Genomic DNA, 26,328 nt, shown 5'->3' with positions numbered 1-26,328 from the left:
TTCCCCTTCACTGCTCCTCAAGGTAGCCACTACCCGGACTTCTGACACCGGAAGGCGATCTGTCCTGTCTTTGAACTTCATATAAACTGATTCGTATAAATGTGCTCTTCTGTGTCTGGCTTTTTCCTTTGCTCGTTAAATTTGTAAGGTTCATCTGGGTTGTGATTTTGACGTTTAACGTCTGGGCCTCTGGATCAAACAAGAATTTCATAAGGAACTGAGATTCTAAATTCTGTCGTTTGTAACGAGGAAGACTTTGTACCTTCAATTAGCTTTTCTCATTGTGCCAGTGTTTTTGCCGTAAGCTTGGAGTGCTTCCCTCAAAAGAGTGTTTCTCTAGAGAGTGGTATGACTCTGCTTTCTTTTGTTCTCCTTACTGACGAGAATTGGCTCAGAGTGACTTCTGACTGTTGAGAAAGGTTCAATCCTGACTCAGAAGACAAGAAATGACCACCCTGAGATGATTCACAGAATTGGGCCACTGTCTTTTCTGTGCAAAGAGGAGGGGCAGAGATGCCTAAGTCAGTGTACAGCTAATCAAGGCTGGGCGGTGTTTTAAAAGACTGAACTCTTTTGAGCTTCAGGTTCGGGAACCACTGATAACCACTTCATTGTTCCACGTTGAAAGACCCGTCTTCCGGACTGTGGGCAATAGCAAATGGGATCCAACATCCCAGCCTTTCAGAGATGGGTGCTAATTTACCAGAAATGCTTCTCTGTTACACAGAAAACATTAAAACCACAGTCACAAAAATCTAACCCCTTCCTACAAGTATGCCCACGGTTCTATCACACAACAAATGAATTATTCTTTAAACATTTTTTTTTCAACCTTTATTCCTGTTCAGATGGAATGATTACATAGTTGTGATTAAAGGATAAATATCATTCTTTTAGCTTTAAAATTACTATTAGTTTTTGTTGCTGTAGAGTCCATGAATAATACATTTAAGAGGTGTATAATGTTCCATTAAGATGGTGATCCGTGAGTTACATAACCATTCTCGTATTTTGGGGCAACGTATTGTTTAATGTTTTCCTCCCGGTATTACAGCTTATGTTGCAGGGAATGCTTTCTTGCATTAATTAACTAACAGAAGAATTAATTCCTTAGGACATATTTCCAGGAGCAGGGTGACTCTTTCGTTTTGGTGGCTTGAATCATGCATTGCACGGCCAGCTTACTTTTCAAAAAAATTGTACCAGAAACACGACAACGTTCTCACGGAACTCTTTCATCTTTGCATGATATTAAACATGTTCAGTTTCTTAGTTTAATGGATGTCAGATCTTACCATTTTTATTATACTCTTTAGGGATTTGAGAATCATGAAATCGATCAGGTGAATTAGAGGATTAGCTGGATTACATGAGTAACCTGCGTGAGGAATTTGTAACGTTGACGGGTTCATAGCGCTGTGTGCAAGCGTTTGCTGTCATGGGACTTCTTTTGATTAATTAAGTCGGATTTAATCCTCTCTTAAGTGCATTGTTTGTTCATGTCCTTTTTCATGTCTTTGCCTTGAGGGGTCTTGGCGTTTTATATTCATGCACCCACTGATTCATTCAACAGCTGTATTTGCTGGGACTCTTGGTTGCCGTTGTCAGAAACTCACTTGAGGTCACTGAAACAGAAAAGGGACATTTATCATATCCTACAGAGACTTGCGATCCTTGCGTTTTCCGTTGCTTCTTCACAGGACTGTCCTCACCTCCTCTTCTTGTGGCTGGGCCCTGTCAACCTCTCACCTTAGCTTGACCGCGTCGCTTCCTCACAGAGGCCTTCCCTGATGGCTCAGCCCCGTGGCCACACCCCGTCCCGGCCTCCTCCTCCTCCACTGCCCTGTCCGTTTCCTCCATAGCCCACTGTGATTTGTAGTGATTTATTTGCTTCTTGTCCTTACAGGCCGTGAGCTCCACGAGGGCAGGGGCTCCGCTGTCTGCTCACTGCTGTGCTCAGGGGTCCGGCCTAGTCCCCGCACACAGTGGCCCCTCAGGGAGCGCTTGCTGAGCGGATGTCTTCGTCACTCACCTTTGCTCCTCTCTGCCTCCTGGTTCTGATGTTCTGTCTCTGTCTCCCTTTGCAGACTGGTTTGTGTTCTTATTTCATCCACAGAGTGAAAGTATAATGACCAGTAGCTTCTGAGTTACAGGCTTCAGATTCCTGGCTCAGCTTGGGTCACTGGTCCACAGCGGTCCCATCACCTGTGGCTGGGAGTGCAGGGATGGTGGGCAGGGCCATATTCAAGGCTCTGGAGGTGCCCTGTGTGATGGTGGTGACTGTGGGGAGGGAGAGGGCGCGTGGCTGCGCAGACATCCTGCTGGGACGGCCCTGTGACTTGCCGCTAGCCTCATAGCTGGCATGCCTTCGCTGCCGGGCACGAGGATGTGGAATGAGAAGTCTACTGTCCCTGTCCCCAAAGTACCTGCAGCCCACCGAGGGCGCCAGATGGACCAACCAGAGATGAATTGGTGAGCCACTTGGAATTAGGCACTTTGGATACAGCAGCGGGTAGTACGAACAACAACCAAAGCAGAAACTAAACACCCCACTGTCATGAAGCTAAATGAGAAACAAGATAAATCAATAAAATAGGGGGTATATTACAATTGAGATATGAAAAAATACCTTAAATATTGAGAAAATTGAGATATGAAAATATGAATGTGAAACGGTTCAATTTCAATATGAAAATGTTACAAGATGAGGGATGTCACAAATGAATCAGTAAAGGAAGATGGGGATGGTCGTGGAAGGGAAACCAGCCAGCAGAGCATGGAAGGAAGGGCACCCCAGGCCCCAGAACAGCAAGTGCAAAGGCCCGGAGATGGCGTGAGGGTGCTATGTCCCTGGGGTGGAGAGAGGGGGGCGAGGGTCATGGCTGAGCACAGGAGGTAACGGGGAGGGTCCCACCAGCCATTGCCAGGTGGTCACGGCTTGCTGTGGGTGGAGACAAGCCCAGAGCAGTTGCTGGGGGCAGGATGCGGAAGGCCTTCTGTGAACTCTGATATTATAGGTTACTTACACGTTATCATTTTCCTTTCTCTGTATTCTTTCTATTTTAAGGAATATTATCTCAGGCTGGCTTAATTGGACCTATCCTTGGATTGTCCCCGAGAGTGTCAGGGAGGTCAAAGCGCTAGGATTTGAGGGGCGCTGCCCCAGTGGCCGTGGCAGAGCAGGGTCCGCTGCTGGGTCACCTGCACACACCCTGAGCCTCTTCTCTCAGGGGATCACTTTTCGGGTGCTTGCCACCCAGAGTCTGAGCCCATCCTGGCAGCAGGCAGAGGTTGCCTCCCCATTTTTCTAGTGGGGACATGCTGAGCAGCAGGGAGGAATGAGCCCCGGGCCTCACAGGTGAGCTGGCCTGGGCTGCAGGAGAGCGCCCCTCCCCTGCCACACTGGTGCTTCCTGGGGCCGCCATCCTGCGGGACCAGGCTTTACGCGTGTGGCTCACATGTGCCCCTTGCTGTTGGAAATTCTTTGTTCCCTTTGGGGAAATCGTTCCATGTCCTTATTAGCCGAGAGTAGTCTTATGTAGCTGAGTCAGAGCTTTGGGGTCCAAATCCAGGCTCTGCCACCGACTGCTTCACACCCTGGCAAGTTGCTCAGCTTCTTGTTCCTAGTTCCTCATCCATAAGAAGGGTACTCTGCCTCGCCTCCCCAGGTTCTGGGGAGCGCGAGGAGATCAGACACGCCAAGTCCTGGCACAGCTGCTGATGGCCAGCAGCTCGGTAGGTAGAGCTAGCCGGGCATGTTGTGTGCAAAATGAATTAAGTTTTTAAAAAAGTCCACCTCATTTTGTCTTTGTCATCATTCCTTTCTTTTCCTGGGCTGCTCTGTGACTCACATCCGATACAGCCATTTGCTGTGCACCTGCCAGCCCTTTGAGGTCACTCTAACCTCGGGTAAATACTGCGTTTTCTAGACAATTCTCCCTGTGATTCTCAGGAGTACCTTGATAGAAAACAATCTGATAGTCTCAAATCATTACATTTTTATGGTTAGTCATGCATCTATATTGCATTATTTTAATTAGGCAGCAAAAGATTATGTCAAGCGCTCTCCCAGCCTGTTCGGTGGCGGGGCGTCAGTGGTCGCTGAAAACATTTGTAGCATTTATTGCCTGCGCTCTGACGCCTCATAAAGGATGGCTTTTAAGAGCTGCCTTCTTTCCTTGTCTCTGGCGAGCCCTGGGAGTATATTCATAAAAGGTTGACTGTGGACCTCAAGCGAGGTGATGCCATTTATTCATTTCAGGCACTAATCATTTTTAGCTTAATCTCCTACTCTTTGATCCAAGTGTATTGGTAGTGAGTGAAAATATCTATCAACGTGGAGAATGGGTTTATCAGCTTTCCTCCCCGCACGGTGCCAGTGGGGAACCTAGACACCATTCTGCTCAGGCTGCCTGGCACAGTCATGATGTATTTAGGCGAGTCACACACCAGTGGAGAAGTGTGGGTGTCCGAGTATGGTGTCCGAGGAGATGTGGAGCCATGCATAGCCCTTCTGTTTGAAAACGATGGTACTGTGTTCAAGGGCAGGTGTTAACTGCACTCTAATTATGACCTTTCTGCCTTACACATGACGAAGTTTTCCTCATGCTTTGGACTTGCAGAATTAGTTGAATCTAGAGTTTGGGGGTCCTTCGCCTGGAATGATAGGTACAATTGCAGTATTAACATGTTTATATTATTGTTTCCCTTTTGCTGCTGCTATTGAGAGCATTAGTCAAGTAAGATGTACAAAGTTTCCTTTTTGCTTCTTGCCCAGCTCAGTTTAGTAGAATGCACAGAATATGTTCAGTGTGTGCCAGGCGCTCAGGCACTAGGAGTGCCAAGATGACTAAGACGTGGTTCCTGCCGATGGAAGGCCAATGGCAGGTCATGACCATGCTGCAGGGCCAGGGTATGGACAGAGTGTGTGAGAGTGTGTGTGGGAGCTGCAGGGGGCTGGCTCTTAGCCCGCTTATACCAGAGATGTTGTTCAGCTGGAGTTTTGTGTTAAAGTGAAGAATGACCACGTGCCAAGAGACAGTGCATCTCAGGCATGGAAGATGTTAGCAGAGGCTCAGGGTTCTTAGACTGCAAAGGCAAAACAGGAAGTCAGAGAGAGGGATCAGGAGGGGAGAGTTAGTTTGATTTGGGGTGCCTTCTGTGCCATGCTTTGGAACTTCAACTTTTATCTGTATTTGGAGTCATTGGTGGCCTGTGCAGCAAGGGCTGTGGACGAGTTTGTGTGTTAGATCAAGGATGGAGGATAGGGCATCAGGATGGATGGATGATGGATGGAGGGGGGGGCAGTGGGTGGGTGATAGATGGATGGGAGGGTTGCCTGAAAGAAAGGAAACCAATTCATTTGAGCAATGGCTTTTGCCATTGTCCAGGAAAGAAATGAGGAGGGCCTAAACCAGTGTGGCGGTTTTAGAAACAGAGAGAAATAGAAAAATACTGGGAGTTGAAATCAGGTGCTGAAAAATAAGGTGAGTGTGAAGTTGGGGTCATGGAGATGTTGAGGAAGGCTACTGGGTCTCTGACTTGGGCGATCAGGTGGGTGATAAACTAGGAAGGCTGGAGGTGGAACCCGTATGATGGGTGAGGCAGAGAGTCCAAATTAGGACATGTGGGACAGCTAAGCAGTAGTCCAGCAGACAGTTGAATACTCAAATCTCAAGTTTAGGGAAGGGTAGAAGGTGTAAAAGTATGAGTAGAAGATGTAGATTTTGACCTCAAAGGTTTACATGCAAGGATGCTTGTAGAAGGAGAATGGGGGTGTGGGCCAGAGCAGTCTGGGACCTCAGTGTATAAAAGCTGTAGATGGGAGAGAGAGTTTCCAGGATACACAGAACGAATAGAGAGGCACGGAGAGGCAGTAGTGGCGTGGAGTCAGAGGGGCAGAGGATTTCCCAAGCGTGGCCTGTCAGCAGAGCCACGTGCGGTAGAGTCCTGTCAAATAAGGGCTGAAGTCCGCCATTGGCTTGGCGTCATGGAGGTCACTGGTTACCTTGGCGAGACAGGTTTTGGGGTGAGCTGGTGTCATCTGCCAGTTTTGGGTGGGCTCAAGAGTGGATAGAAAAGGAGCATGGAGGCTGCAGAGGTGGACAGCTTTTTCACCCAGCTCGTCTGGGAAGGAAAGGTGTGAGAGGTTCCCTGGAGGGAGCCAGTGTTCCTGTGGCATCACGTGCAGTGACTGTGGTCATTGCTGCCTCCGGAGGCTTAGAGCCATTAGAAGCTGCATGGTGAACGTCGCTGCTCTGAGAAGTAGGCCATATTTTTATTTGGTTGCACATTTGTATTATTGCAAGTTGAGGTTTTATTTTTGCTCCTCAGGGTAAAAAACGTAGCCTGCCCCATATATCCATTGATTTAACATGTGGGCTCGTTTATCACATTACTGAATGTTTATAAGTTGCTGAAACATGAATCCTCTCAAAAGACCCACGTTTCACACTTGTCTGTCGTTTTCTCTCTAGCATGTCCTGAAATCTGCCTTTTACGCTCCTACGAGTTCCAAAACACAGATCTCTTCTCTTGCTGCGGCGCGTTCTGCAGGTGCTGTCGGCTCTCGGGATGGCGTCCACACTCCTAGGGAGACGCTGAGGCTCCTGGCGTCCGGCCCCCCGGCCTCCCCTGGGCTAGACGGAGCATGCTGCCTTGCGGCTGTGCACTTCCTTGCCGGTTCCCCCGAGGTGCTGGACAGCCCCCCCCCCCCCCCCCCGCCCCCCCGACGGCACGGGGCATCTTCTTGCCTTCGTGCACGCTCCACTCACACGCAGGGGCTGCGAGCCTGACGGCGCTCACCTTCTTCTCCCTTCTTTTCAGGGAAGCAGTTCAAGTGCACGGTGTGCGACTACACGGCAGCCCAGAAGCCACAGCTGCTGCGGCACATGGAGCAGCACGCCGCCTTCAAGGTAAGGGGCTCGGCGCTGGAGCGGATATTCAAGTCGGAAGCGCACCGCTCTTCAAAATAAAGACGGAGGGGGCCTCCATTCGTTGTTCTGGAGCGTCCCCTTCCCTTCCGGGCCTGCTCAGCCAGTGCACGTGGGGTCTGGGGCGTGGCTCGGCTGACTGCACGCCCTCTCCTTCTGCAAGTGTAGCGCTTCTCTGGACTTTGGGGACCAAGTCCAGGAACAGAGTGTAAGAGGACGCAGACTAGAGAAAGGCACCCTCTCACCGTAAAAAACTAGAGTGATTTAGAGCAAAGGGTACGTGCTTTAAGGACAAGTGTGTGCTGTCAGATCCTGGATTGCCTCAGGTGAACCCCTGATACGGCAGGTGCGGTGATGCCCGGTCGGCAGGTGCTTGTAGGAGCCGGAAATGGCGCTCATGTGCCCGCCACGGTGCCAGCGTGTGACAGGGGCTCGGGAGACCGTGGCTCTCCTTATTCTTTTAATACCTCCAGTTGATGTTTCTTTCACGTAGATGGTAATATCCCCTTGGCCACTGCTTATGGTGCAGTTATTGACAACAAGAACTCTGGTCCAGTGAATTTGTTTAATAAAAAATTCTGCTCGGCACTCGGCAACTTGACCCTTAAAATCGATGCTCTTGCTGCTGGCACGTGCGTGTGAAGGTGGGGACACGATGCTCTGAGATGTTTGTTGAAATCATGTCCACTGCTAAGTCCCAGAGGGCGGTAGGCAGAACGTGGAGGGACCCTGGGCCACCGCACTCGGAGGTGCATTTATATTTGTTGAGCATCTACTGTGTCCCTCCCTGCACTGTGCCAGGAACTTCACCCCCCTCGACTCTGATCTCCACACAGTAGATATCATTGCCCGGATTGGACACCTGAACAACCTGCATCTCACTTAAGTTAAGTGACCCCCACGAATCTTTCCTCGAGGCCCATATCCACGGGCTTCAGTCGCCGTTACAGTAGTGGCCAGCCTATGCCGTCTGTCACCCCTTCTGAGGTACGAGGACCCTCCCTGACAACAGGCTCATCTGATGCTCAGAACAGCCTTGGGATGAAGTCACATGGAGCCTCACGATCTCTCCTCTTGTGGTTAAGAAACCAGGTGGCTCGGGGGGATGAGGGCTCGTGTGCTTTGACTATCCAGGAGGTGAGGGAGTGAGAACTGGGGCTTTGCCTCCGAGTCCTAGGCCTGAGCGTCTCTCACCAGATCTTCTCAGTCCCTCGTTGATGGCAGAAAGGGGGCAGTTGGGGAACCTGAGGCTGCTGTGCCTGTCGCTTCTGTAGCCGCTTTCAGGTCTGCACCGAACACGAGTTTCTCAGGTGAGACCCACGTGTCACCCGGCAGGAGTGCAAAACGTCTCAACTGGGATGTGCCGTGTTTGCATACTTTGCGCGTAATTAAACTTAAGGGCTTAATGTCGCATTCCACCTCTCATAGATGTGTTTCTTTGGGGGGCTCCGGATTTTCTTAGACTAGTGCAATCGTAGGACTAGAGGACGCAGAGTTAGGGCAACTCTCACTTCACAGATGAGAAGTGTAGGCCCAGGGAGGCTGATTTCTGTCCTCGCTGTTTCAGAATCGGAGCTGGACTTCTCATTCATTCCTCAGGTTCCGTGTGGAGTATCTTCCCTTCCTAACCAGACACAGCAGACAGTCTCTCTGCCCTGAAGTCCTCGTTGACTTGTTCCTCAGATTTGTGGAATCTTTGGTTTGTGTGCACAAGTGCATTTGAGGGTGATTTGATTGAAGGTGTCCCGCTCACGTGTGGTTCTCAGCTTTTTCCTGCCATCACATGGTTGTGCTCTGGGGCCTCGGGAGCCCGACTAAGCTGGGCCCTGGGTCATGGCCGGTTTCCCACGGGCTCTCTGTGGATGTAGGGGTCCCCCTGCTGAGCGGTGCCCCAGCTGCGGATGAGATTGAGCCTGAATGAGAACCACTGATTCAGCCCTGGGCTTCTCCCTTCCTCCAGGTCAGGATGCTCTTCTTGCACACATGCGTGTAAGTCGTGCTTCTCAGTTAACTGGGGCTGATGAGGCAAAATGAAATTGATTCCTGCCAGCCACCCTCATCCTAACTGTAAATGCCCTTGCCCTTTCCTCTCTGTCCACCCCTGTAGTAGTTTTCCATTACTGTTGTGATCAATTACTCCAGCTTTGTAACTTAAACAACACAAGTTTATTGTCTTATAGTTCTGTGGTTCAGAATTCCAGCACAGGTCACACTGAGCTAACATACAGGTGGTATGTTCTTTCTGGAGGCCCTAAGAGAAAATCCATTTCCTTGCTCTTCTCTGGCTCCTACAGGCCGTCCGCACTCCTCGGCTCGTGGCCCCTTCGTCTGTCTTCAGAGCCAGGTGAGAGCACCCCTCATCTCTCTCCTCCTCTGACTCTCCTCTTCCAGTTTGAACGGACCCTGTGATTACAGCGCACCCACTTGGATAACCCAGGACAATGTCCTTATCTTAAAGTCAGAGGATCAGTAACCTTAATTCTAGCTGTAGTCTTAATTCCTTTTTGCCACATAAGGTTCCAGGGATTAGGACGTGGTCATCTTTGGGGAGGGCATTTTTCTGCCCACTGCATTCCCCCACTCTTTTTTCTTCCTTCCACGTCTATCTGTCTGGTAGAAAATTTTCATCCATATCAGAAAATATGTAGTATGCATCTCCTACATTCCCTTTTCCTACCCACAGCAAACATTATGAAGAAATCAAGCGTCACTGTTTTACTGATCTGAGATGAGACTTCAACACCTTGGGCAAATACTGCTAATCCATTGCAGTTGGCTTGGCTTGCTAGAGGAAACCAGTTTGCCTTTCCAGATCTGGATGTGTAATTTTCAATATATAATTTGTGTCAGGAAACACTGTAATAAAGGCAAACTCCTGTATTGCCTTTTAAAATTACGTGGTGTCACTCATGTATTTATTTTAAGAATAAAATTAAAATGTATTCACTAAATAAGATTTGGAAAATGCTTTTTGGTTCTTTTCCTTGGGGGAATTTTTGGATATATTTTTAGACATGGTTGAGGTCACACTGTAAATGAGCATTTTTTTTGATGGAGATTAAAATGTCAGCTTTATCAGTGATGAAGCTTTGCTGGAGAATTGTGGCTTAAATGAGTGGCCGGTTGGTTTGCCAAGAATACTTCGCTTCTGAGTTAGGATAACCTCACAGTCAAAGGGCAGACGGGGGCACCTACGTACTTTAGGCATTATAAATATTGCCTTTTCTCTTTATCCTCATTTCATAGGCCTTTTTTCATTTTATGAAGATACATTTATTAACTACTTTTAATGGCTGCATAAGGATGAGTATCATAGTTTAACTTAACATTCCCCTCATAATTGGACAGTTTGGTCGTTCCCAGTTCTTGCTGTTATAAGTAACCCTACAGTAGACGTCATACCAAAAGCATTTCTATGTCACCCTAAAATCCAAAGACTATGAAACACCGGGCAAAGCCCACCAAACCACTGAGGGTTCACAAACAGTGAAGGTTTTATATGTGCTTCTTGCAGCTGTAAATAAAATGCATTCCCTAGGGTGGGGCTGACACAATCGACCTTAAAGATGTGCCAGAGAAGGTGCTCGGACGAGAGGAACCAGTGTTGAGCCAGGAGTCTCTAAACAGGAACAGGCTTGTTCCCTTGGCCCAGCTGTTCAGCTCTCTGCTTCTTGCACATAAACAAGCCGTATGCCATTCTGTAAGCAATGTGATCACCAGGCAGACTCAGCTGTGGAGTTTTCTCCATTAGGCTCATATGAACCCATAACTCTGCTGATAGAAATGTTCTCAATCATAGGGCTGGTGGATTCTGTGCCAGTCTCCTTGCACATCAATAATAAAAGGTGGCTTTATTTAATTTAAAAACATTTTGAAATAATTTTAGACTCACAAAAGTCTCGGAGTTCCTGTATACCTAGCACCCCCACCTTCCCTCGGTGATAACATCTTTAGCTGTAGTATATTGTCAAAATTAGGAAGTGGACTTTGCGACACTACTATTAACTAAACTATAGACCTTATTTGGATTTTACCAGTCTTATCTATTTTTTTAAATTTAGAAACTATTTTTAAAAGTAGTTTTAGGGGAATTCCTGGTGATCCAGTGGTTAGGACTTGGCGCTTTCACTGTCAGAGATCCGGGTTCAGTCACTGGTTGGGGAACTAAGATCCCACAAGCCATGTGGCACAGCCGGAAAAAAAACCCCAAAAATCTAGTTTTAGGCTCATAGCAAAATTAGGAGGAAAATATAGAGACTTCCTATATACCACCTGACTCCACTCCCCCTCCACATACAGCCTCCCCCATTTTCAACATCCCCACCAATGTGGTACATGTGTTACAATTGATGAACCTATATTGATAGATCATAATCACCTGAAGCCCATAGTTAATATTTGGGTTCACTCTTGGTGTTGTACATTCTATGGGTTTGGACAAATGTATAATGACATATATCCACAATTACAGTATCATACAGAATAGTTATACTGCCCCCAAGATCCTCTTTGCTCTGCCTATTAATCCCTCTCTTCCCTCTGCCTCCTGGCAACTTCTGATCTTTCTGCCGTCTCCATAGTTTTGCCTTTCCCAGAATGTCATATAGTAGGAATTGTACAGTATGTAGCCCTTTTAGATTGGCTTCTTTCACTTAGTAATTGCATTTAAGGTTCCTCCATGTCTTTTCATGGCTTGATAGCTCATTTCTTTTTAACACTGAATAATATTCCATTGTCTGGATGGACCACAGTTTATGCATTTATCTACTAAAGGACATCTTAGTTGCTTCTAAGTCTTGGCAATTATGAATAAAGCTGCTGTAAACATCCATTTGCAGGTTTCTGTGTGGTCATACGTTCTCCGCTCCTTTGGGTAAATACCAAGGAGTGCGATGGCGAGATTGTATGGTAAGAGTATGTTTAGTTTTGTAAGAAACCCCCAAACTCTCTTCCGAAGTGACCATGCCATTTGTACCACGGTAGCTGTGCCATTTGGAAGTTCATTGAGATTCTGTTTGGCCCTTGACAATTTCTGAGAGCAATGAGATCTTGTAGAAAAACACAGGCTTTAAAACAAGACAGACTCAGGTTTAGAACTAGACAGACTGTGCCACTTACAGGCTGTGTTATTTAACTTCTTTATACAATTTTATTGTTTGTAAAATGTTGATGGCAACATCCGTCTCCTGGTATTGAAGATATTAAAGGCAATATCACTTTTATGAGAAGTGGATCTGGTACATGATAGATGATCAAAAAATGTTGGCTCTTTTCCCCCTCCCCTGTCTCTTAAAAATGACTCCAATTCCTAAAAGAACCAAAGCAAGGATTATAAACCAGTCCAATCATGCTTTCAATTTATGTTTGTAAATCACTCATTCTAAATATTTTCCAGGTGTTGTGTTTTCCTTATATATTTTTTTAGATGTTGGTGTTATTTTACTTTTGTTGTTGCTTATGGCTTTGGAGTTAGGCAGATCAGGATCAAAATCTTAATGCCACTACTTACTAACTAGCTGACCTTTGGGGATTTTGATCCTTCGCCTTTTTGGGCCACTGTCTCCTTATTTGAAAATTGGGAACAATGATACCATTATTTCAAGGGCTACATTAAGAAGGAGAGGTTGATTTGAGGGAGCAGATTAGAAGGAATGTGCCCCCGTTGCTTTGGACAGACCTGGACCATCAGCCCTGTGCAGGCCAGCTCCGGGGAGGAGGTGCTGGGAGGGCCTCAGGCTTGCTCTCTTGGTAACAAGAGCTGGGGGGCTTTCTTTTTAATGGGAGCAGCTCTGGCCTCCTGCCACCCTTCCCATCAGATTAGTTCTTCTCTTTCAGTAAACCTGGAGGCCAGCCCAGCATCCTTGACTACACCACATTCCCATGTGGTTCTGAGGCAGGGGCTCCACAAATCATAATCTGCCAGCCACTGCACTGGGTTTTGAACTGTGCGAAGGAAAGGTCCTATCTGAGTTTTTATATAAAGTGTGTTCCTGTAAATAGCATATAGCTGGATCTTGTTGTGGCCTGTATGTGTGTGTGTGTGTGTGTGTGTGTGTGTGTGTGTGTGTCCACGTGCCCGCACACAACCAGTCTGACAGTCACTGCTGTTTAATTGGAGTGCTTAGTCCATTTACATTTAATGTAGTTTTTGACATGTCTCACTTGAAAAGTATGGTCTTGGTGTTTATTTTCTCTGTCATGTCAGTTCTTTTATCCTCTCTCCTCCTCTTCTGGCTTCTTTTGGGTGAATCAGGTATTTTTTAGTATTCCATTTGACTTTTTCCCCTGAGAGTAGAGATTTTCTTTTTCAGGTAAATTTTAAATTTTAGAACAGTTGTAGAATTACAGAAAAATTGTTATGGTAATATGGAGAGTTTCCATATTCCACATACCCAGTTTCTCCTGTTAGCAGCTAACATTTACAATAGTACATTTGCTACAACTAATGAACCAATATTAATACATCATTAGCTAAAGTCCATATTTTATTCAGATTTCCTTAGATTTTACCTAATGTCCTTTTCCTGTTCTAGGATCCCATTAGGATACCATATTACATTTAGTCATGATGTCTTTTTGGGCTGCTTTTGGATGTGACAGTTTCTCAGACTTTCTCTGTTTTTGATGACCTTGGCAGTTTTGAGGAGTACTGATGAGGTTATTTTATAGTATAGCCCTCAATTAGGATTTGTTTGCTTTTTTATTTTTAAATAAATTTATTTATTTTATTTATTTACTTTTGGCTGCATTGGGTCTTTGTTGCTGCACACGGGCTTTCTCTAGTTGCAGTGAGCGGGGGCTACTCTTCGTTGCGGTGCATGTGCTTCTCATTGCGGTGGATTCTCTTATCTTCTCTTGTTGCAGAGCATGGGCTCTAGGTGCACGCGCTTCAGTAGTTGTGGCACACGGGCTCAGTAGTTGTGGTGCATGGGCTTAGTTGCTCCATGACATGTGGGATCTTCCCAGACCAGGGCTCAAACCCGTGTCCCTTGCGTTGGCAGGTGGATTCTTTTTTTTTTTTTTTTAAATTAATTTATTTATTTATTTATTATTTTTGGCTGTGTTGGGTCTTCGTTTCTGTGCGAGGGCTTTCTCTAGTTGCAGCAGGCGGGGGCCACCCTTCATCACGGTGCACGGGCCTCTCACCGTCTCGGCCTCTCTTGTTGCAGAGCACAGGCTCCAGACACGCAGGCTCAGTAGTTGTGGCTCACGGGTCTAGTTGCTCCGCGGCATGTGGGATCTTCCCAGACCAGGGCTCGAACCCGTGTGCCCTGCATTGGCAGGCAGATTCTCAACCACTGCGCCACCAGGGAAGCCCCGGCAGGTGGATTCTTAACCACTGTGCCACCAGGGAAGTCCCTGTTTGCTTTTTAACTATACTTTCTTTGTTTGTTGTTGTTGTTTTTCTTTTTTCTTTTTAGTTATTGCTGTGGACATCACACTATGCATCTGTATTTTAACACATTCTAGCTAGCTGCAAATACACTGTTTTATGAACAATGGAAGAACCATGAATCATTATAGTTCACGTTACACCCCTCCTACCCTTTGGGTTCTTGTTGTCATATATATCACTTCTCTTTGTGTTCTAAACTCCTCAATATAGTGTTAATTTTTGGTTTAGTCAGTATTTAAAATATATGTAAGAAAATATAATCTTAAAAATGTCTTTTATGTTTACTTACATATTTAGCCTTTCTGGTGTTCTTTATTTTTTTTCCTGCAGGCCTAGCTTCCATCTGATAAATTTTCCTTTAGTTTGGAGAACTTCTGTTAGCATTTGTTATATATGTCTGTTTTGCTGGAGTTGAATTATCTCAGCTTTTGTCTATTTGGAAATTCTTTGTTTTCATTTTTGAAGAATATTTTGGTGACTATAGATTTCTAGGAGGACACCACTCTAAAGATGTTGTCCCATTATGTTTTGTCCTTCATTATTTCTAACCCTTATCATTTACCCCTATATGTAATGGTTCTTTTTTCCCTCTGGTTTAGATTTTTCTCTTTTTCTTTGCTTTTTCATCATATTAACATCATTATGTTTCGGTGTGGTTTCCTAGTGTTTACCTTGCCTGAGATTTTGGATCTGTGGGTTGATATCTTTCATGAGGTTTGGACCGTTCTCAGCCATTATGTCTTTAAATATTACTTCTGCTTCATTTGCTTCCTTTTTTTCCTCTAGGACTATAATACCTCATATATTAAACTGTTTGATATCTCACAGCATTCAGATGATCCGTCTCTCTTTCTGTCTCTAATTCTTCTTTCTCTTTGTGTTTCAGTTTATATGATTTGTATTGATCTTCAAGTTTACTTATCCTTTCTCTCATGTGTCAGTTCTGCTATTTAGATACTCAAATGATTATTCATTTCTGATTTTTTTTGATTTATAGCATTGACATTTAGTTCCTTTTTATAGTTTTTTTCTCTGCTAAAAATTATCATTTGTTCACACATGTTTTCTATTAGAGCCTTTAACTTATTTATCATCATTATTTAAACGTTTCTGTCTAATAATTTCAATCTGATCAATCTGATTTCAATCTGATTTCAATCGATCTGTGCATCAGTTTCTATTGACTTTTTTTCTTGAATTGGGTCACGTTTTCTTCTTTGCATAGCTCATAATGTTTACCTGGACGCTAGATATTACGTGTGAAAGAACAGTAGAGACTGTTGTCCATGGGAAAGGAAATGCCTCTTTGTATCAGGCCATTAGAGTGGGGACTGTACAGAGAATAGCAGGCCTGACAGCTGTCCTTTCAAAGCTGTAATTGCGAGCTTGGCCCTTGGTTGGTATGTGGTTGTTGAGGCAGTCCTGTTTCTCTCTGGCTTTCTGCTCCTTGCAGAGCTCTCTCCCCTCTCTGCCCAGCCCGACCTCAGGAGAGCCTACAGTGTACTTGGTGAAGGCTTTGTACACTTGATGAGGATGGTAGTGGACTTCTCTTCCCCGACCTGCTCCAGCCCTGGAGTCCTTGCTGTGTTTTCTGTGCACCCACTGTGTGCCAGGGCAGAGGATGTTGGGATGAAGCCAGGCCTCTGTCTGCCCGGCTCACGGGTCTGGGGAGAGCCACCTGTGCATAAAAAGCAACAGCAAGTAAGTTAACTGCTGCAAGAAAATCTGTGGGAACCCGGAAGACCAGCTAACTAATTATTACAACTCTATCATTTTTTAAAAGCTATGTTTTAATTGAGTTAATATAATATTATCTTATCATGCAAAATCTATAGCTTTTGAAACCTATAGCAACCAAAAATTTCTGATCGACTGATATCCACAAATCAAAGGGAATTAGTGTAATCCCTTGTTGTATTTCTGACAATGAAATGGGTCTCAAAGGCGTTCATGATGTGTCCATGTGAAGCAGAATCAAGTTATATATAGAGAAGATGCCAGGCAGCTGAGCTCGTAGGCTGTGTAAGGGGCTTAGATACTAAATTGAACAGAGATGGTGTTTGGATGAGTTCAGCCAGGAAGTGAACTAATTTACTCCTAGTTTCCGCTCTAAACTTAATAAACAAGGAAGTGAAAGTACAGAAATGATGTCAAAGAAGCAGAATGTTTAGAACCACACATTTATAAACAGTTCAAGTTAATCCTGAGTCTGAGATCCTCAGTATCCCCCAGAATGCTGAGTCACCCGGCATTGCTTATAGCAAGCATTGTGGCTTTATTTCTACTGTAACTTCGTCTGTTACCCAGGAGATGGTTTCATCTTTCCATGAGAAACTTCCACCACAGTGTTGAATGTTTAAGTATCTTGTGTCAGAATAAAAAAGACAGGTGGACCAACCCCTTTTATAATAGCCGTCTGCTGGGCGTTTCAACAGGTGTTTCATGTATGTTACCTTATTTGGCCCTCAAAACTACTATGATGTAGGTATTGATCTTCCCGTTTTACAGATGAGGAAACAGGCCCAGAGTCCAGTGAAGTAACATACTCGAGAGTAACACAATTCGTAAGTGGAGGAGCTGGCATTTTGAGCCTTGTCTCTTTGTAGACAAAGCTACCCTCCATGTGTTACCCTCCACTTTCCTACTCTCAAGCCAAGCAGAGGGACGTTCTGACTCCCTCGTCCTTTTTTTCCCCTCACTGCTTTGATTATATAAGCCTGCAGTTAGATGTTTAGCTATCAAGACTCAAGCAGAATCTTTAAGCAGAATGCTGAGTGAGTGTAAACTTAGCAGCTGTAGCGTTTCTCAAGATGAGTGGAAATTACTGAACCATGGGGCAAAGAGAGTGAGAAGTCCATTGTAGGGTTGCTGTCGGTGGTGTTTATTTTGCTTTTCAGCTCTTAATTTCCATGAAAGTGGAGAATCTGAGATTACATGTTTCCCTTTTTTCCTTTAAGTGTGTGTATGCCTGTGAGGAGGAAGAAGGGCCGTGGCGGGGGGCGGGTGGTCAGAGAGGCCATTTATTAAGTTGTTTTGAACTGGAATGTCTCTGCTAAAAACCTGTTACACCATCTTCAGCTTCCTTGTATTTTAGATTTTTTAAGCACTTTGGGGGATTAAAAAAAAGGAAATCGGATTGTTTTATGTTAAATTAAAATCCTGTCTGTCTAATAGTGTGCAGTATATTCTCTGGAAATATTGCATTTTGACAGCATAAGCGATTACAAAAAAAATCAATCATTGGAGAACATTTGAAGAGTCTTCTAAGCTCTTGCATGAGAAGCAATTAGTATGGATTGATTTACCGTTATTGTGATGAGATAATTGCCTCAACGTAAGGCATTTTGGAACTTGTGGTACTCCATGGTTTTAAAACATTTATTCTTTTAAATTGTTTAATTTGTCTTGGGCCTTATTTTACAACAGAGGTGACTTTGTGCTTGGTGAAATATATGAAGACCTGGCTTTTTTCCTCTCTGGATCCTTGGCCCCAAGCTTGGATTTGTCCCTGTTGTGGCCACCCCAGGAATGAAGTTCCCACCTTGTGCTCTCAGGCTTATAATCCTGAAGAGACAGGGCCAAAAAAAAAAAAAAAAAAATTACAAAACTCTTCTCTTCTGCACAGATGGTACAGGGCAGCTTTGACTGAAGGCTTGGGTTGTAGACCACAGGGTGACCAGTGGGACAAGGAGACGGAGCGCTACTCTCATTCACACCGACAGCATTGCTTTGAAAACTTTGGCACAAACCTGTTTAAAGGCTGACCCTGAGGAACTTGAGTCCGTCGATGCTCACTTGCCCCCGGCCCTCCTTGGGATGCAGGTCCTTTCCTTTCTGGTGTGTGTCTCTTTGCTTCTGCCCCTGTGTCCCTTTTCTCCTTGTCTGTCCCCTGTGACTGTGCATCCTTAGGCTCTTTGTATGTATGTCAGGTTGGGGCTTAGTTTACCCGTCCCCCCACTTGGTTCTACATGTGTGTCATTCACATCTACCTCTGAGCCCAGGCTAGAGGAGGCGGTGAGGGAGCCAGGATTCCAGATGCAGATGCTCTTTAAGAATTTCCCGTATCGGCATCACCGTGTGTCTTATAATTTACAATCTCCGTCCTTCTTCCTATGAATATGCATGTTTTTCTTTTTGAGTGGCTCACTTCCCAACCCAGGGGTACAGATCCAGTCTCTTGGCGGTTGACCTGGCCCAGTGTGTTTTTCTCTTGCTACAGGGTGAGGGGCCTGCATGTGGCTCTGCTGAAAGGGCTCTCGGAGCAGCTGTGGGGATGCACTCTGTAAATCTGTGAAACATGTCAGTCTCCCAGCCCATGTCATCATCCAGAACGTTCTCAAAGGGCCACTGGCTTTGCTGGATGACCCTGTGCGGATAATGGACCTTGGCAGTTCACAGATCCAACGCGATGACATTTCTCTGAGTGGAAAAGAAGTTTCTCATGGGCGCCTTTACCACTGAGTAGGGAGATTTTGAAGCCAGCGGCCAATCAGTCGGGGTTTTTGTTTTGCGTGGTTTGTTCTGCGAGTCTCTGGTACCCACTGCTCTCTGTTGGCTACAGTGGGCGACTCAGCAGAAGTGTAAGGCATGTGGCTCAGGGGGACATGGTCTACCTGGGGGCTGGAGGATGGCATAAGGCGGGATTTTCCAGAGTGTGTTCCTTAGAACACTGGTTCTGTGGGATGTTTCAGGCATTGTGTGGAGGGGCGCAGCGTGCAGTGATTCGCAAACTTATCTCACCACAGAACCCCTTCCTCCCTTTTCTTCCCCGCAGTGTTCCCTCCCAGCACTTAGGTTTTGTGAAACAACTTGGGAAACGCTGGTTATTGGAGAATCAAAGAGTAGAAAAAAATAGTGTATCGAGCCCCACATATATCTGCCCTGCAGCGGCCTCTGCTCGCCCCCAGAGTTAAAGCCCACACCCTGCGGACCACAGGTGGCTTCCCAGCCTGGCCCCGCCTCCACACCGCGCATCTGCTGCAGACACAGTGCATCCTCGCTTGGCCTCACCCCTGCCCTTCCCTCTTCTCGTTGCCCTTCTCCCAGAAAGCCACGGGAGTCTCTCTCCTTTTTCTGGTCTTGGTTCAAATGCTTTATTTTTTCCATGCTGTCTGACGACATCTGGCAGATTGTGTAGTTCCTTGTTTATGATGCTGGAATGTGCATTCTGTGGGAGCACTTTTAGCTTTTGTTCTAGTCTCAGCAGGGAGGCAACACTTAATAAATACCTGTTGAGTGAACAAATGAGTAAATGAATAGATTCCGTAGAACTTCAGTGACCTAGGCTGATCCTGGAAGTCATCTAGGTGGAGGTGGGCCTCTGGGCTCCTTGCAAGGCTTGTAGCCGCCAGGGCACGGGGTTCAGCGGCTCTTCATCGCTGAGCCCTGCTTGCTCTTCTCTCTGCTCTGAGTTCACTGTGTGGCCTTGCGCTCTCGGCACTTCCGTCCCTCAGTAACGAGGTTAAAGTGAGAAAAAGCACGTGTAATCAAGCGTGGTCCCAAGGTCATGGGGTTCTCTCGATTCACCCAGTGCTGTTGACCTCCTGCTGAGAGCCAGGCACTGCACGAGGTGGAGGCTCAGTGCGGCCCCCCCAGGAGCTGTTCTCTTAGCAAAGAGCAGATTTAGTATCTGGAGGTGTATTGTTTTCTTAGGTCAGGCATAGTGAGCCTTGCTTCATTATTGTGTTATGTTCAACATATATCTCAGAGGAGATTCCTGTCAAAGGGAATGTGGGTACTCTTTTTCTGGTGTGTTCCTTGAAAATCTGTGGAAACGTAGACATGATGGACTTCAGTATGGCAGTGCTGTTAACTGTCTGACCTGCAGTTTTAGAGGTAGTGGTGGGTAGCAGGCAACCCCGTGGGCTGTCCAGATGGGGGGCTGTGCAGAGCCAGGTCCCCAAGGGGGGAATAGGGAGACCAGGGGAAGAAAAGTGAGTAGTTTGTGTACCAGAACTTTATGTGCTGGAAATACTACTATGAAAACAGTACTGTCTTGTTGATCCTGTTAATTGGAAACACCAAAGTCATTTGCAAAGCTGAAAATATACCATAATAGGGAGAGCTGCAGAAATCATCCGTCTAATCCTTCCATGGGGGAGATTGTTGCTGAAGCGGGGCTTGTTGGCAGGGGGCCTTGCGGTCAGTACACCAGCGGCCAAGGGGCATGGCACGTGGGCTTTGGGGCCCAGACAGACTTTGGCTCACACCCAGCTTGCCTGGTGACTGTATGACCTTCAGCAAGCCACTTACCCTCCCAGGGCCTCTGCATCCTCACCTGGGAAGTGGGAATTGAGGTTTCTTCCCAAGGTGGTCGTGAGGCCTGCGGTAGGGACTCAGGGTTCGCGGTCATTGTCACCAGTGCACTCTGGCTCCCCTCCTTGATCTGGCCTTCCCCCAGTGCTCCACATGTAAGCGTGGACATCCTTGAAGCCCACATGCAAGTATGCAGGCCAGAAGGAATACCCTCCCCTCCCCTTCCCTTCCTCTCTTTCTTTCTTTTTTTTAATAAGGCAGTTTGCCCTGAGTTGCTATGTCTAAACCGTCAATGATAATAATCTGATAGCGTCCCCACGCAGGCTGCCCTGTTTACGTTACCGCTACTCCTTGTGCTAAAATGAGGAAACGTGCCCGGAGTTGCACAGCTGTGAAGTGCTAGATCCCCACTTGAGCCCAGGTCTCTTTGCCCCCCCGAAACCCCTGCCACTCAAAGTTTGTGCAAAATATTCTGGACCACAGAGCTCTCCATGGCCAACGGTGGGGAAGCGTCTGTTCTGATGGTTTCTTTCCAGAAATAAAATCCAGGTAAGACAGTTAGAAGAAGCTGTCACACTTCATCCTGTCCTTTCCAGGCTCTGATGAGATGAAACTGCCTTGTAAGTCTCAGACATAACTGAATTAAGTCTCTGAGGGAGGGGAGCCCTGAATTAACAGTGCTCAAGAACCCCGGGTCCTGCCCTCCCCCCAGCCCAGCTGCACGCTTCTCAGGGTGACTTGGTGCTGGCTTGCATTTGAGGGAATTGATGGCCACCTCAGACATTTATGAAAAAAAATTCCATCTTCCTGTCGGGTTTTCTCAGCTGCAGAAGCGCGGCTGTAAATCTGATAGGTGTTCTACAGCCCAGGCCCCAGGGAAGTGCTTGCATGATCCAGGACCGTCTCTCTCCACCGTGTAACTTGATTTAAGTTTGGCGATGCCAGTGTTACAGTTAATATTTCTTCCAGGCCTGTGACCAGGTCTCTCTTTAGAGGGGCACCCTGACTGCAGTCTTCTTTTTGGACCTTTTGGGTTACGAAGGGCGGATATGCTAGAACCCCGTTCTAGTATCAACGTGATTTTTGTCACACCGATGAAAGAAAATAAGGGTAAAGATCGCTTTACGTGTCAGGGTATAAGTGCCTTTGCTATTGTTGTTCTTAACATTACTAATGGCTGCCACTCATTGGGTGCTATGTCATTCAAGGCATTTGATCTAAGTTACCTGTAATCCTCAGAAACCTTGTGAAGAGAGTTTTTTTTTTTTGGGGGGTCACATATTTACCTATTTAATCAACCATTTCTTTTTTTACTTCTGTTGTTATGAAATAGAAGGTACCTCCAGAATATTGCATATACACGAGTATGTGGTGTGATGAATGATTATGACATGAACACTCATGTCCCACTGCCCAGAAATGGACCACTGCCAGTCCTCAGAGCCCTTTCATGGGGCCTTCCTGAGCCCACCCCCTTCCTCTAGCCAGAGGTGACCTTTATCCTGACTTCGCTGAGAATTACTTTCTGGTTTCCTTTGTAGGTCTGCCATCCATTTATACATCCCTACACAAACTAATTTAGCATTGCACGTTTCTGAACGTTATATTATCTATATATCTATATATGGGCATATATCTCTATATATGGATTCATATATGGAACTTATTATATTCTTTTTTCTCAACTTGGCTTCTTTACTGAACGTTACGTCGGTGAGACTGCATGTCTCCCTCCTTCGTCCGTCCTTTGTGGCACCACACTCCCCAGTGGGACGTGGCACGCGCTGTGCAGCCCCTGTGGGAGTGTTCATCTGCTCAGCTCATCCATTAGCCGTAGGTGGACAGTGGGGCTGTTTCTGTTGTGCTGCCGTTACGAGCTCTGCTGCTGTGCACTGTCTGTGTGCGTGTCCTAGTGTGCTCGTCTACGAGATTCTCCGGGGTGAACACACCTGGAGAGGACTTGCAGGCCGTGGGCACCTCTTCAGCTTTACGAGGTGATCCCCAACCGTTTTCCACAGTGGTTGCACCAGGTTACGCCAGCAGTAGAGGTGCACGGCCTGGAGCCTCTGTTGCTCCACGTCCCAGGGTGAACGTTCAGGGTGGCCAACCTGCTGGGCCTGCACTGGCCTCTCTGTGTGGCTTTATTTTCATTTTCATGGTGGTTAATGGAATTGAGCCCGTTTTCGTATGTTTTTTGGCCATTTGTATTTATTTCTCATTCCTTTTTTTAAATAAATTTATTTATTTATTTTATTTATCTTTGGCTTCGTTGCTGCACGTGGGCTTTCTCTAGTTGCGGCGAGCAGGGGCTACTCTTCATTGCAGTGTGCGGGCTTCTCATTGCGGTGGCTTCTCATTGTGGAGCACGGGCTCTAGGTGCGCAGGCTTCAGTAGTTGTGGCACATGGGCTCAGTAGTTGTGGCTCGAGGGCTCTAGAGCACAGTAGTTGTGGTGCACCGGCTTAGTTGCTCCGCGGCATGTGGGATCTTCCCGGACCAGGGCTCGAACCCATGTCCCCTGCGTTGGCAGGCGGGTTCTTAACCACTGTGCCACCAGGGAAGCCCTCTCGTTCCTTTTTTAAAAAAAAATATTGTTCAAATACTTTCTCATTTTTTTCTATTGAGTGGTTTTGCTTTCTTACTTGTTTTCAGGAATTCTTTATATATCGGGGGTGTGGGTCATTTTTTTGGGTTACATGTTGTGAATGCAGTCTCTCGTGCTGTGGCTTTTTTTTCCCCACGCCCTATGTAATGTCTTTTACAGTTGTTAAATTCAATGTCGTTTGAAGAAACGTCCTATCCAGAGTTTTAGTTTTAGTTGCTGTTGGGAGGCTTACAGGAGTCAGTAACAGAAGGAGGAAGGTGGCTTGCCCTTTCTGCTTTAGCCGCATGGGTGTAGTAGGGAGCCCACCTGGGCCGAGCCTGCCTGGCTGTCAAGGGAGCACAGGTGAGCCTCGCTGGGACAGACTCTGCTCTTCAGGTGCTGTAGCCTGGAGCGAGTCGGGGAGGGGGTGGGGGGCTGGACCTCCAGAGGACAGTTACGCCGTAGCAGGATTCATACCGCCAGGTTTTCCTAGGTGCTGGGGGGCACATGGGAAGGAAAAGTCACATCTTCCCAGCAGTTAGGGAAGGTTTCAGAGGTGAAGGTGCAGAGAGTAGCCTGTGAGCTAAGACTTTTGCAGAATGAATGGTAGCTTGTCTGGTGAACGTTTCCAGACAAAGCATAGACATGTTTCGTGACTTGGGGATAAAGAGAAAGTTGAACTCATCCAGTTGGGCTGAAATCCGTGAAGCACAATAGTGTTGCTTTCTTTCAAAGCAAAGAGGCGCATTGTTTTAAGTGGGGGGAGGGCGGGTATATTCGCTGGTATAATCCCGTGATTCATGCTTTGGGGATCCAGGACTGGAGGCTTTGCTTCGAATGAATGGGTCAGTGCTGAATCCAACTGGATCAGCCTGTTCCTTCGGATGATGGGCTGATCTCCACTGTCATGACATGTTTCACTGAGACAGCTACATCCCCTTCTTGCCTTGGCTCGTGCAGTATTAGAATCAATCGGTTCTCTCCCGAGGTTATTGAGAAAAAGAGAGATGGAGCCTGACGCAAGGAACTCAAGTAGAAGGGGGCGCCACGTCAGAGGGCAGGGATGAATGCCTTGTACGGCAGTCTGGGGGCCCGCCAAGGGACAAGGCCCCAGAAGTTGTCCTGGAGGTTAGCCAGGTAGACGAGGGCCGGCGGGAGTGTTGCTAAGTGTTGAAAAAGGAGCAGCTTGACAGCGTGAGTAGAAGCAGAGGAGAGATGTGGAGGAGCCCCTGGGCGGTACCTGGCCCGGAGCCTGACTCACCTTGTGAGAGAGGCGTGGCAGGTGAGGCCACCTGGGGCTCTGTACACGCGTCAACACCAAGGTCTCCCTCTGGTGCAGAGCTGCCACGTTCTAATAGCCTGGCTTCCACCAAGCAGCGTCTAAATTGTCTCATAGCAACCAGCGCACTTAATTTAGGTTGTAACAATCATATAATCTTTTCCAGCATTTTGGATCCAAATTCACCTGAATACCAATTAGACTTGTGGTTTATCTCCTTCTTTATCTCTGTCTCTCCATTGACCCGGTTGTTAAACTAAGGCTATGAAATCATGACTTGTGGCCGTAGGTTTTTACCCACAGGTCATCCGGAACCTTCTCCCTTGCCACTATGCTTCCCCATCCTCTTCAGAGAGCATCAGGCCCATCACAGAGGGAGAGGCTCACATGCTGATCTCTGAGCCCGTGGATGTAGTTACAGGACCGTGATGCCGCACGTGGTTCCACACAGTGGCCCGCAGGGTCCTGCCAGGTGAGAGCCTTCCTGCTTGCTGTGGACGGAAGCCAGCAGGGCGCCCTCTCCTTCTGCCAGAAAGCCATCCTGTGCTTTGTGATTGGTTACCCATGTCACAACCTTGGACATAACGTCCTCACCAGCTTCTCATCTGTTTTAAACATTCCTCTGAGTCCGTCTCTTGACGCCCGTGGGAGATTGCATTAGCCTCTCTCATGTAGTTCGATGTCTTCTCATCAGGTTTGTCAGAGCCCAGTTTCACATGTGAGATAGGACTTCCTGTCCTCTGCTGTTTTCTTTCTTTCTGTTTGAAGAACCAGAACAGCAAATCCTCCAATTCTGACAAAGTGTATTTTACTTGCTTTCTTTTTTTTTTTTTTTTAATATTTTATTTATTTATTTATTTGGCTGTGTTGGGTCTTCGTTTCTGTGCCAGGGCTTTCTCTAGCTGTGGCAAGTGGGGGCCACTCTTCATCGCGGTGCACGGGCCCCTCACTATCGCGGCCTCTCTTGTTGCGGAGCACAGGCTCCAGACGCGCAGGCTCAGTAGTTGTGGCTCACGGGCCCAGTTGCTCCGCGGCATGTGGGATCTCCCCAGACCAGGGCTCGAACCCGTGTCCCCTGCATTAGCAGGCAGACTCCCAACCACTGCGCCACCAGGGAAGCCCTTTACTTGCTTTCTTGACATAAGTCTGAGGACTTAGAGTTCCAGCCTCCACAAGTTCAGTTGTACTTTTTCTTTCAACTCAAATGGATGGTTGTCAGTGTACCTTTCGAGGAGGATCCTTTGATGCGCCTTTTGAAAAAGGCATATCGTTTGCACTGTTGAAACATCATTGACACCTGACCTCAAATCCAGCTTCTGCCCCTGCCTTCTCCCCGTGACCTGGCCTTTGTTCTTAGCATGTTCCTGAAACCAGCTATTTTCAGTCAGGCCACAAGCCCACCTCCCTGATGGCCAGTCCCAGTGGACACTTGTTAGGCCTTATTGGATGTCTTAGTGCACTTGACTCTGTCAGCCCCTCCCTCCATGAAGGACATTCGTCTCCAGACACCCCTGATTCTTCTGCCTGCTGCCGTTCTTTCTTGTCCTTCCTCACGAGCTCCTCTCTTGCTGTTCCTGTGTTCCCGGGTGCTGTTCTAAGGCCACTTGTCTTATCACTTTACACACTCACTGGCAATGGGTGTGTTCTGTCCTAGGGCACTTTCTGGTTGCCCGTGCTCAGATCTGTACCTCTAGCCCAGAACTGTCCTCTGAGCTTTAGACTCCGAACACCTTATATCTTCAAATGCTTTCTGGACCTGCCCTCCTGGATGTCCAGGGCTCTGCGTTCTCCCTCTTTCTCTCAGTATCTATAGAACTTCCTCCACGGCTGCCCGGATACCTTCCTCCTGTGTCATCCGCGCTGGAAACTTGGGAGTCATCCTG

At 46.9% G+C, this 26,328-nt stretch overlaps 1 protein-coding gene across 1 annotated transcript in view; it reads left to right on the top strand.

Moving 5' to 3' along the window:
* Positions 1 to 26,328, top strand: part of ZFAT (zinc finger and AT-hook domain containing) — a 175,265-nt gene that overhangs the window by 96,263 nt on the left and 52,674 nt on the right. The window contains exon 11 of the mRNA XM_068525862.1: positions 6,826 to 6,914. Within this exon, the coding sequence (XP_068381963.1) occupies positions 6,826 to 6,914 (89 nt within the window). The remainder of the gene's footprint in view (positions 1 to 6,825; positions 6,915 to 26,328) is intronic.

The sequence above is a fragment of the Eschrichtius robustus genome, chromosome 17, assembly GCF_028021215.1.
Source record: "Eschrichtius robustus isolate mEscRob2 chromosome 17, mEscRob2.pri, whole genome shotgun sequence".
Lineage (NCBI taxonomy): Eukaryota > Metazoa > Chordata > Mammalia > Artiodactyla > Eschrichtiidae > Eschrichtius > Eschrichtius robustus.
This window is presented reverse-complemented; position numbering and strand designations above follow the sequence as displayed.